General features: G+C 43.0%; 1 protein-coding gene across 2 annotated transcripts in view; it reads right to left on the bottom strand.

Annotated features, from left to right (window-relative positions):
- Positions 1-13,367, bottom strand: part of LOC126106906 (ubiquitin carboxyl-terminal hydrolase calypso) — a 199,011-nt gene that overhangs the window by 16,814 nt on the left and 168,830 nt on the right. For both annotated transcript variants that reach the window (XM_049913323.1, XM_049913324.1), the window contains 3 exons: positions 11,076-11,341; positions 8,521-8,676; positions 6,571-6,722 (listed from right to left, as the gene is read on the bottom strand). In XM_049913323.1, the coding sequence (XP_049769280.1) occupies positions 6,571-6,722; positions 8,521-8,676; positions 11,076-11,341 (574 nt within the window). The remainder of the gene's footprint in view (positions 1-6,570; positions 6,723-8,520; positions 8,677-11,075; positions 11,342-13,367) is intronic.

Raw genomic sequence — 13,367 nt, 5'->3', positions numbered from 1 at the left:
AAAATGCAGACAGCCTTAGTGACATCTAAGTTGTTGGACTGTAACAGCCTAATGAAGGGTCTATATCTCGAATCATTTATGTGACACGATGATAGTTACGACCACACCATTTGCGATGTGAAAGTGTGTGTGTCACGACCGTCCTTCGGATATAAACCCCCACAACTCGAGAACGACATCAGATATCCTTCTGCTCTCAATTTTACATAAAATTTTTATATTTTATCTAAATTTAATTCATTGGAATGCATGCACTAAAATCAGCCATACACAAAGTTTACACAATGCATTTTTACATCTGCGAAAATCTTTAAAATTTTGTGCAATGTTTTACTTAATTTGATGCAGCACAGTAGCTATGGCATATAATGAAAAGAAATTCAGTCCTAAGGCTGTTTCTTAAAAATACATAAGCATTTCGTAGCATCCGGCACGTTCGCACAGACAGAACTGGGCATGTCGTTTTAACTTTTAACTTCCATATTTGCTCTTACTTTTTTCTTTGTTTCACTCTTTCTCCATGTAGAATCAATTACTTTTGTTTACCTATCATAATATTTAGCCATTAGAAAATGCTGACCTGTCAATTAAAAACGAAATATGAAATAATGTATTTATACTGACTGTGCAATGGTGTCAAAAATGTATTTTTTGTTATAACATTTATATTTTTGTGGACGATAATCGTCATACAAACATTTGAAACACAAGTTCTTGTGGTACTATGGACAAAATAATGCAGATAAAGATTTAAATGAAAGAAGGGGTTGTAACACGAAATTCAAGTGAAATGGGGAATTAAAATAATGAATGCAAAAACATAGACAAAAATATAAGATTTTACAACAGAAGAAATTAAACTGAAATTTAATACAAATTAATAATTAAAAAGCACATGAAAAAATATTCCAAATGAAAGAAGAATGAAAGCAAGAAAAAATTAGAGCAAATCAAAAAGTTCGTATTATGATTAAAATGATGTGAAGATTAGAAAATAAATAATTTCAAAGCAGCTGAGGAAATTGGAACCCACAACCTTCCAAATGTGAGGAATACGCCTTAACCGACCCCATACCCCTCCAGTCCGTGTATCGGTACTATATTTAAGGTTACAGACAATCACGTGAAATTCTGAAGCGCTCTTTCAGTGATTACTAGTAAACGAAGGTCGACCAGTGTGTGATGGGTTGAACCCTAACCTACATCACCGTACAGGTGATTTGAAAAAATCAAACACACCACTCTCCTTGTCAAACACACGAACAAGTACAACAACAAAAATAATATTATTGATAACATAATATAAATGGATAGATAAAAAATCTACTCACCAAGCGACGGCAAGGGAACACGCGCACAAAAGGATTTAACTTACGTGAGCTTTGTTTGGAGCCAGTGGCTCCTCCTCCTGGCAAAATAGTTGAAGGGGAAGGAAGAGGGGTGAAGGGAAAGTCACCCAGAACCCTGGGTCACGGGAGACTTGTCGGATCGGACGAGAAGGAAAGACTGATTGTCGGGGCTGCACTGGTCGAGATTTGAAAATCAGATAGCTTAAAGGTGGAAGACAGGGTAATATTCAAAACGAGAGATTACTGCTAAAACATCATGCACGAGTTAATAAGAGTGAAAAGCTAAGTGCATTGCACGTAACGGAGGCAGGTCGGGGGATTGCGGAAAATAGGCAAGTCAGAAAATGAATGATGCAGAAAACTGAAAAAGGGAGAAGAAAGGAGTAGTTACTGTGAATAAATGCTGAGATGGAAGGAATTAACATAAATTAAGGCCGTGTGGGAGGTGAGAACCGAGGACACGTTGTAGCACTAGTTGCTACCTGTGGAGTTCTGAGAAACTGGTGTCTGGGGGAGAATCCAGATGGCGCGCGTGGTGAAACAGGTGCCGTGGTCACGATTGTCACGCTGTACAGCATATTGTGTGTTGCCTGTATACTCCCTCTGCCTATGCCCATTCGTCCTGTCTAATAACTGAGTGGTAGGCACACCGAAGTAAAAGGCCAAACAGTGTTTAGGCAACAGCCGGTACACGACATATGTCGTCGTACAGGTGGCGCTCCCTTTGATAGTATACGTTTTGCCAATTACAGGGCTGGAATAGGTGGTGGTGGGAGGGTGCATAGAGCAAGTCTTACAGTGGGGATGGTCACAGAAGTAGGAGGCATAGTGTAGGGAGATGAGTCCAGTGAAGGCTGAAGTGAGAGTGACGGTGTATTGCTGTAAAGAGTCTGCATCCGAATGAATACGTTTGCCTCGAATGCCGAGGCTGTATGGGAGGGAAAGTTTGACACGGAAAGGATGGCAACTGTTAAAATGCAAGCACTGTTGTTTGTTACTAGGTTTGATGTGGACACAAATGTGTGGCTGGTGTTCGGTGAGGATGAGATCAACATCAAGTAAAGTGGCAGGGGATTCAGAATAGGACTGTGTGAAATTTAATTTGGAGAATGGCGTCAGTGGTGACAAGTACAAGGTGTGTGGGACGGGCACAGATTTCAGATGATCAAGGAAATGGTTGTATCTTTAATATAGGAGGGAATTCTTTGTACTACAGGTTGCAGTTGTTGATCAACTAAGTCAGATATACATTCAGTGAGAGCTTTGAAACCAGCTGTTATAGCATGGTCAGGATTTGTGGATCTTACGTGTAAGTCCTTGTGGTGGGCCTATAGGTTTTAAGGAGGGACTGCAGGTCAGTTTGAATCACAGGGATGGGATACTGATGACAGATGCTGTAAGTAGAGGTTTCAGACAGCTGGCATATACCTTCATTGTCATTCTCCTTTCGGGCAAGTACCACAGTGGTAGTTCCTTTGTCTGCTGGGAGGATAATGATGGAGTCATCAGCCTTTAGGGAATGCAGAGTCTGCAGTTCTGTTGAGGACAGGTTAGGGTCATGTTGTAAGGACCTGAGGAAAGATTGTGAAGCAATGCTTGATGTGAGGAATTCTTGGAAGGTTTGTAAGGGATGGTTCTGAGGTAGTGGTGGTGAGTCAAGCTGGAATCATGGTTGGGAGTGTTCAAGGCAGGGTTCAACGTCAGATCTGCTTTTGGGATTGGGTTGTAAAGTAACCTTTAACAAATTCATATAAGACAGTTACAAATGAATTTTAAGATGATGGAATTGTTCACAACCATCTGATTATTATCAAAATGCAATTCTCCTTCACTTCAGAGTCACTAGAAATTGTTTCAGACTTCTGTCTCTTACGGTGATAACACAGAAGAAAATGAGGGAAGAATTCAGTTTACTTCACTCTAATGACTTTTCCACACGAGGAAAAATGCAACCTCACAAAGCTCTTAAAAGCACGCACATGATAAAATTACTCTTCTGTGGCTACTTTTGGGAAAAACAGTTATCTAACACACACACACACACACACACACACACACACACACACACACACACACAGACGGGAGGAAGGAAGGATAGATGTCCATGACACTGCTGCCACACACTCATTTTCTGGTCACTATGACCAACAACACACCTTCAGCCACAATTAATTATCCTTGGAAGGTGTCGCCTACGGACCAATCTGCAGTATGGCTGCAGACACATGCACAACACCTTCCTATGCCCACATATTTGTGGGTCATATAGAGGAACCCTTCCTAGAAAAACTCCTCCCAAATCTCTCACCTAGTCAACATTAACCGACGATATCTTCACAGCCCCCACCTTACTCTAAAACCTCGACAGTTTCCCCCCCGAACACTTCACCCATTCCTCCTCGGCCCGATGAGTCACCTCACTCAATGTCGATCTTCGACCCTCACTCAATGTCGATCTTCGACTCGCAGATGTCGTTGCTCTGTGCTTCTGGCCGCACGAAACCTACAGATCACTGATGATGAGTTCATTTTGACAGCTGGCACCCATTCCGCACTCAGAAATTCCTTGGAGCCTAGCCACCTGCAGTGACGAGTATTCCGTGACACTTTCCAAATAAGCCAAGGGTCTCGCCGAGGCCTTAGAAGACTGAAACAGGTATTTTGTGTCTCGATTATCGGGTCACCTACTGACCCCCACTTACACACTGACTGGCCACAAATGAAGTGCCCTCTCACGACTCTGTACAACCACTGACCAAAGCCAGTGAATCACTTTGTCTGCCACAGTTTCGACTACCTCTCTTAGTGGCCTGAAATGAGAAAGATCCTCACCATTATCGTTCCCACCCCTACCACTACAGTATTCACCCAGCTGACCTAAGCAATATCCTCGTCCATCCCTATTCCAACCCTGCTCCCGATCCCTCGCCCCATGCCTTATACCCCTGTGATAGTCTCAGATGTCGGACCTGTCCCGCACATCCTCCCACTACCATCTGCTCCAGTGCTACAGGCATCTCCTACCTCATCATCAGTAGGCTACCTGAGAAAGCAGCCACATCATCTACCAATGAACCTGCAGCCACGGTGTGGAATTTTAATTGAGAACGACCGCAACGAGCTGCCTGTGACAGGACGGCCATCTGGCAGTCGAGTGTGTCGCACAACACAGTGCAGCCGACTTCGATGACTGCTTCACAGCCTGCACCGTTGGGACCCTTCCCACAGACACGAGCTTTTCTGGATGAAGACATTTTGAATGTCAAAATTTTAACAGTAAATCACCTAAGCATTTGTAATGAAGTTCCGGAATTTATTTCTCTCCAGGAAAGATGGCATCGTCAAATTATACACGGAACCAAGAGCTGGATGAAACCTGAAGTAGAAGACTCCAAAATATTTAACAAGACACAAAGTGTATATTTAAAAAAAAGTCAATAGGTACTACAGAAAGGCGAGTGTTCATTGCAATAGACAAAACTAATGCACCTATTGAGGTCAAAACTGAGTCCGCCTATGATGTTATCAGATGTGAGTGTAATCGACCTCAGCAAACACTAGTTAATCGTCGGATGTTGTTATCGGCCACTAAATTCTGCCGTAAAGGTTGTAGAATCATTCGAAAAAAGTTGCTTATCCTACTCAGTAACGGTCCCATAATGATCAGTGATACTCAAGCATCAATCAAATTACATTTCTTTAGGATTCTTCCTGTAAATCTGTCTGGCAATTACTTTTCCTCCATTTTATGTAGTCATTACTCTGAAGTTCAACAAAAATAATCAATTATTGATAATATAATGTAAATGGAGAGATAAAAAATCTACTAACCAAACGACAACAGGGGAACGCACACACAAAAGGACTGAACTTTCAAAAGCTTTCGGAGCCAGTGGCTCCTTCTCCTGGTGGAAGAGTCGAAGGGGACGGGAGAGGAGTGAAGGGAAAGGACTGGAGAGGTTTAGGGAAAGGGGTTCAGTTTAGAAAAGTCACCCCAGAACTCCGGGGCAAGGGAGACTTACCGGATGGGATGAGAAGGAAAGGTTCAATCCTTTTGTGTGCGTGTTCCGCTGCCGCCTCTTGGTATGTAGATTTTTTAATCTGTCCATTTACATTATATTACTTTTAAGTTCGTTCCGTTAGAAATTCCAAGATATTTTACGGTGGTTACTGTTTTCGGTAATGTTCCATCAATAGTGTTGTTTTATGGTAGTGGATTTCTTCTTCTATATATGCACAATATGTTACATTTATTTATATTCATTGTTAACTGCCACGATGGAAAGGATCCACTGTTGTTTACTAACAAAAGTACAGACTGCTGCACTCTCAGTTCAAACACAAACACAGTACTGTTGACACACAAAAGTCGGTAGAAATTTACTGATATAAAGATCAATGTGTGAAGCCTACATCAACATCCACTGTCAAACCTCAGTGATAGATTTTACTGAGAACCAGAGAAAATTGTGTCCATAAAATGAGTAATGGGCCAAAGGCTTCTATCTCGTCATTTGTCAACTGGTCTGGTGTGGCAACAGAAGAAAGAAAAGCAGAAGCTTTAAATTCCACTTTAAAAAGTCATCTATACAGGAATATCATACAGACATACCGTCACGCAGATTGCTGTAAGGAAGACACAGAAGTAGGCATCCTTAGTGTCGAGAAGCTACTGACAGAGTCGAAAAATCACCAGGAATGCCAATTCGGTTCAACAGAGGGTACCTTTTGGCACCGGTACCTCACTCAGCTCGCACTATCGTGAATTTCTTGCCCAGTGCAAAGTCCCGAGCGACTGGAAAATGGTGCGAGCGACTCTCGTACATGTGAAGGGTAAAAGAACGGTCACACATTACGATAGGCCAGTACCCTTAACATCAGTTCACTGCAGAATTTCGGGCATACTCCAAGTTCGGATATAATAAATTTCCACAAGACAGAAAAGCTTCCGCCCACAAATTGGCAGAGATTTATACAGCACCTTTCGTGTGAAACTCAGCTCCCCTTTCTCTTACACGATATCCTGCTAAACGTGGACGGAGGATGACAGGAAGATTACAGTGTCCTACATTTACATAGAGCATTCTACACAGTGCACCACTGCAGACAGTTAACGAAGGTCAGAGCGCACAGAATAGGATACAAAGACGTGAGTGGCTAGAAGACTTCTCGAGAATACAATGCCGTACGTTGTCCCAGACGTCGAGTGTCGGGTGCTCACCTCTGGAGCGTGCGAGCGGGTGCCGGCGACTTCTTGTGCTGCTGCACCTGGTGCTGGAGCACAAGGTCCGCCAGCTGCCCCTGCTGTGCCAGCATTGACAGGAACGTGCAGATGAACTCGTCGTAGTTGTGCGTCCGCCGGCAGTCGTCCACCTGCCACAGACAGACCGTGAAGTTGTAACAGAAGTACAAATGATTTTAAGAAGAAGAATTGAGGTGAACAGGAAAACGTAACCTGCATTTGTTCACCTAGAGGTGGTTTTTGATAAATTCGACCGGAATGTACTGTTTGGAGAATCAAGTAAAACTGGTACGGACTGAACAGATAAAAGATTTGTTCTCTATACGTACAAAAGTCTGAGTACAGAAATAGTTACCACTCGCATTATGGAAAAGTAGTCTGACAGAACACGTATAATTCGAAATACTTAATGGTACCAGTTATATTTAGTTCCTGTTAGTAACTACTGTATATACTCCCATCTGAAAATGGTGTTTAACAGAACTGTGACTAGTCGAAGAAGAAAGACGGAAGATTGTGGACAGTACAAATGAGTTTTTCGCGAAAAACAGAAGACTGGGGGAAAAAAATGTAGAAATAAGGAGACACTTACAAATACAATGTAAAAGAGGTTGCGTATGAGAGTACAGAACAACATAAAATTAAAAATACAAAGGCACAACCAGAAATACACATACACACATTCCAAGGTAGAGGAAACCGATGGAGTGACTGTCGAAAATGGAAAAGATTGACTCTGTCAATAAGAAGTAAAATTTGTCACAGATTGCACTGTCTAGTGTGTGTCGAGGTATACAACAATTTTTCAAATTGAAACAGAGGAAATGGTCATTCCTATGTTGTGGTCATCAGTGTCCCACAGACGAGCAACGCTGTAGTGATTCGAGAATTTCCGCGTAAAGTCTGGAACCACTCTTCTTTCTACTGTCACGAACACACAATATTTTAAAAATAAATGTGAGAGAACATACATACTGCGCGACACGTGTTTGTGTGTGCAGGCTGGAAAGGAGTCACGAGCACAAGGTAGACGTGACGGTCGAACGGCATCGACAAGTGTTTGCCGCTCGCGCCACGGAAGCAGTATTGCAAGAACAAGGTGTGTTTATATATCTTATGGTGTTTTGTATCATTGACTGTTGTAACAAGAAAAAAGAAGGACAGTTGAAACACTGTTAATTAAACTTCACGTATTGGACTTGCTAGAGCCAAGACAGGTTCATATATTATGTGGTTGTAGAATCAAATATACTGGAGATGTTTCTAATCGAGTCTAATGCAAGACGAATCAGTTGACTTGCAAGTATTCTAATACTTATGTTAGAAGTAATGAATTTGTTATTTGTGGACGTTAAACTATATCAAGACTGAACGAAAAGTATTCTGCGAGTATCACTTATTTCAGGAAGGGGGAGAGAGAAGGAGGGAGGGAGAGAGAGGGGGGGGGGGGGAGAGAGAGAGAGAGAGAGAGAGAGAGAGAGAGAGAGAGAGAGAGAGAGAGAGAGAGTCTGATAAATTCCGTTAACCAGCAGTATTCTTTGGAGAAGAAGGTTTTGGAGATAGATGAAGCCAGCTATCCAGAGAAGATCAGCTGTGCGGCAAATAAGTCAACTGATGTGAGAGAGGTGTGAATTTTGCATGCAATCCAGTTTCACACCACACTCCAGGTCGTCTAAAGCATTAGAATGGTGCCCCTGTCACATGCCATTGATCTACACAGGTTACCCAAAACTTCAAAACTTTGTCTGCCCAGTAAAGTCGGAATTCAGCTTCTAGCTTTAGTAATTCCTAAAATATAAAAAGATTGACAACTGTCCCTTCTATTTACAAGATATAACCTTTTTGCAGAAGAATTCCTTCGCAAGCGTACATACAAAATAACTAAAATGTAAAATGACATGTGCATCTTAAAAATAACACACAGAATACCTTGTACTTGTTGCGTTTATCATTTTCCTCTTGAAGACTTAGCTCACACACTCCAATTTCATTTTCCAAGTTCTTAAGTAATGCGAGAAGATCCTTTGGTGCAAATTTATGTGGTTCAAAGAGCTCCGGATATTTGCTGCACATCTTCAAATCCACCTGCAATGAATACAAATCATATGTAAACTCTTGCCGACACACAGATTTGGTGATTAATAAAATGTATACAACAGAAGGCATTAAAATGGGCAGAGTAACTTAACATTAGTGACTCAAATATTCTCTTGAGATGTCATCAGAATCTTCTCTTCCCACTCCAATATATTACGTCGTTTCCCAGCCATCTAATAGTCTCTAACACTTCTCCAGACTCGTCAACACATTAAAGCCTCCAGCGGTGCACAACAGATGTGATATCGCATTTCATCTAACCACCTTGTTCGACTGCTTAGCTAAGTGGTAACGTGCTTGCCTCCCATGCAGCAGGCCCGGGTTTGATTCCTGGCCAGGTGTCGTGTTATTCCTAGTCATAATTTTCATCGTCCTCACTGGCACATGGCGTCGACTGAAATAAAACTTGCGCTTCTCCCTCACTGTTGCCTTTGTGCAAATGGTACAATGTCACCAGCAAGAGCGAAAGTGTTCCCAATGTGTCCCACTAACATGTATTACTTCTCCAGTTCCCCATGTCTTCCTGTGAGTGTGCTGTGAATAATTTTGGTGATTCTGAATTTCTTCACCCGAGTTTATCGCTACGCTGGGAAGTTGTAGCACCGATGTACATACTATTCTTCGTGCTAACACAAGCAGCTGGGCGACGCCTCGTTTGTTGAGAGCTGGTGGCACACATTTTGCCAAAACTGAGTCAAAATCTCTCTCGAGAACAGATGAATCTTACACAGAGCGGCCACTCGTAATCACTCCTCACAACCTGGAACTTGCCCATTGTGATACCCCACTACTAAAGCCAGTCCGTTCCTTTGGCAGAGTAAAATCAAATGTTTGTCCTACATGGTCAGTGACAACTTTAATGAACTTACCCTACTTTGGAGAGAAGAGGACACACTACTGTCGTTTTAAGTCTTCTCTGTTTCCTTTTTGCTGTAACCATTTTGGACTACATGAGCCATTGCTGCCATAATAGCACCAATCACATCGGAAAGCTGGCACGACGTTTTGGCTCCTTTCTCACTTGAACACGCAATTCTTTGAGGTTATAATCTAGGCAAGAATTTTCCAATACAGATTGTACTTGTACTGCAGATGACGTTTAGCACTAATTACAGACATGAAGCTGAAATAGCCAGACAGTCAGAGAACATGCATAAGATAATGTTCAATTAATAATAATAATAATAATAATAATAATAATAATAAGTTTTTAATTGTTCGGGTGATTTCAGACCACAAACTCTGAGGCATAAACCTGTTATATTTCTCATCCTCAGGATGCCACAAACTCCTTATTTCTTGTCCTAAACTCACAAGTTTCTCACGATCTTTGTTTCAGATGTCAGAATGTCGCCCGTTCGACCAATGAAAACGAACTGTTCTGAACACTGCCAACCATCATCCGACGTCCATACGCTCAGGTGTCAAGATCAGTTCCATCAAGACCACACACATATTGCAATACTGCTTTGAAAAGATCGGCCGTCTTTGGACAGTGTTGGTCATCGGCAGAACCACTGATGTCTTGCCCAGAATAGTGCTGGACGATAGACTTTTCTTTAAGTACATAACCTCCATCAGGTATGTTCTTTCCTCTACACTAACTGAGCCATTTTGGTAGCTATTCTTCAAAATGTAGGACCTCACCTAGCTGGGTCTCGCTTCTTCCCTGCATACAGTACACTGGCACCAGTCCGAATGTTGCAACTGTTGTCAGCTTGGACGATGGTATCCCAAAAGTTTTGTGACAGTCAAACACTCGTATATCTTTGACGTCATTTTGTACTGTAGTACATTATACACGGCTGAGTAAGCAAATGAACAGTAGAACATTGAAACATTCTACATCTACACGTAAACTCTGCAAATCAAATTTAAGTTCCTCAAACCACCTTCACAATAATTCTCCAATATTTCAATCTCGAACAGCACACGGAAAGAAAGAAGACCTATACCTTCCAGTGCGAGCTCCGATTTCCCTCATTTTATTACTACGGTCACATCTTCCTATGTAGGTCGGCATCAGCAAAATATATTCGCATTCAGAGGAGAAAGTCGGTGATTGAAATTACTCGAGATGATTCCACTGCAACGAAAAACGTCTTTATTTTAATTACGTCCATCCCAAATCCTGTACGATTTCAGTGACACTCTTTCCCCTGTTTCTCAAGCACAATGTGTCAGATAGCAGAGGACACCAAATTACAGCATCATTTTGGGTGGCAGCTTTATCAAACAAACCAAAACAATGCAGATTTCTCATATTTATCAAAGATTTTCTAATGCGTCAGACACTCGGTTTCATTTATCAAGATACAAATTGGCAAAAGTCAAATTTGTGTGTCCTTTCAATACAAAACGAAACTGTACACAGTGAGATTGCAAACCTTTTTCTCGTGCTCCACAGCAGTAGCGGCAATTGCAGAAGCGCTCCCTACTGACGTGCCGTCAGCTGGCCCAGACTGCACCTCTCCGCACCCAGCCGGGAAGTGGCCAGGGGAGGGCGAAGCTGCAGGCGTCGACGACGCAGACGAGGGCGAGGTGGTCGAGGAAGCGGGAGTTTCAGGGCAGAGCTTCTTGCCGGGCGGCACCGCAGCATCACCACCGCCCGACGGCCGCTTTGTGCCGGGACCTACCAGCGAGACGCGGCTACCTGTGACCGGGAGCAGAGTGTGCTGTCAACATGCACAATGCACATCCAGTTGTCAAAATTCGTGGGAGGGCACTCTTTTCCACTCATCCACATATTGATCCTTCTCATTAAGTTGGCGAGGATACGGGAAAGGAAAGAGGTGTGTGTGTGTGTGTGTGTGTGTGTGTGTGTGTGTGAGAGAGAGAGAGAGAGAGAGAGAGGGGGGGGGGGGGTGGGGGTGGAGAGAGAGGTGGAGGGGGGGGGGGGGTGGAGAGGGAGGTGTAGCTGATGAATATTGAATGTACTGACAGTGACAATAAAATGAGCTTATTTCTCATAAAGAAAATTAACTTTTGCTGACAGTCACTTTATGGATGTTTTTAGGGATCCATATCTCAGTTGGTAAAAGTGGAACCCTTATAGGTTCACTTGTCTGTCCAACTGAAAGAAAACTTTTTCTCAGGAACATGTAGATGTATTACAGTGAAATTTATGTTACATACAAATATCTATGGTTCCTTCGCAAAGTAAAACATTTGAGCTTCCAAGTCAATACAATCAAAAGATACAACCTTTTATGTCACATATTTTGAACCCGCAAACTCACTCATTAAAACCTGTAGGGTCTTCCCATTCACCTAGAATCATGAAATTTGGCAAGAAGCAACATTTTACAGTACAAGAACAGGGAAAAAATGCATAAAATGTTAAATTGTAATTATAACATGAAAAATATCATTTTGCCATTAAAGCGTAATTAAAAAAACACACAATCGGCCATAACATTGTGACCCCTACCTAATAGCCAGTATGTTCGCCTTTGGCACAGATAACAGCAGTGACGCATCGTGGTTGGAATAAATGAGGGCTCGGTAGGTTGCTGGAGGGAGCTTGCACCTCATCTGCACACTAAAGTCACCTAATTCACATAAACTTCTAGGGAGACCGGAGAGGGAGGGCAATGAGCTCTGATGCCACATTCAATCACATCCTCGATGTGTAGACGAGATTCAGATCTGGCACGGGTGTGGGGCCAGCACATCAATTGGAACTCGCCACTGTGTTCCTCGAACCATTCCGTCACACTCCCGGCCTCGTGACACGGTGCATTATCTTGTTCAAAAATGCCACTGCTGTCGGGAAACGTAATTGTCGCGAAGGGGTGTACCTGTTCTGTAACCAGTGTACGATACTCCTCGAGTGTCACAGTGCCTCGCACGAGCTCCACTGGACCCACAGGTGCCCGAGTGAGTGTTTCCCAGAATGCGATGGAGGTACCACCGACTCGTCTCTGTCCTGTAGTACAGGTGCCGAGGAGATGTTCCCCTGGAAGCAGATAGATTTACACCTCCCGTCGGCACGAAGAAGAATGTATCGGGATTCGTCAGACCGCGCAATGCTCTGCCACAGTGCCGATGTCCAGTGCCTATTGTCACGTGCCCGTTTCGGTCACAGTTGCCAATGTCGTGGTGTTAACATTGGCACATACATAGGCTTTGGAGTCCCATCATTATCATTAGGAGTGTTCAGTGAAGTGTGTGTTCAGACACACTCGTACTCTGCCCCGCATTAAACTATGATGTTAGTTTTGCCACAGTTCACTGCTCGTCCTATTTTACCAGTCTGCCAGCCTACGATGTATGACATTTGTAAATGAGGGATGACATCTGAACACGCTTTCACCTCCATTTTGCTACGCGTCGAAGACACTCGCCGCAGCACTCCTCGAACACCCGACAAGTTCTGCAGTTTCTAAAATGCTCGTGCCGAGTCACCGGGCCGTCACAATCTGACCTTGCTCAAACGCACACAGATGGCGCGCCTTCTACATTCTACACACGAACAGCACTCTCGGCAATACTACGTGCACCGTGCGAGTGCCCGATTAGCAATCATTCGTCACCAGATGACGCTGCTGTTGCTTGGACGCATTTGTATCAATAGTAGATTGGTGGTCATAATGTTCTGGCTGATCAGTGTATTACTTCGTGCAATCATAAACTGTAGGTTGTAAACATGTTTTAGTAAGTAAATTAAAAAAAATTAT

The sequence above is a fragment of the Schistocerca cancellata genome, chromosome 10, assembly GCF_023864275.1.
Source record: "Schistocerca cancellata isolate TAMUIC-IGC-003103 chromosome 10, iqSchCanc2.1, whole genome shotgun sequence".
NCBI lineage: Eukaryota > Metazoa > Arthropoda > Insecta > Orthoptera > Acrididae > Schistocerca > Schistocerca cancellata.
This window is presented reverse-complemented; position numbering and strand designations above follow the sequence as displayed.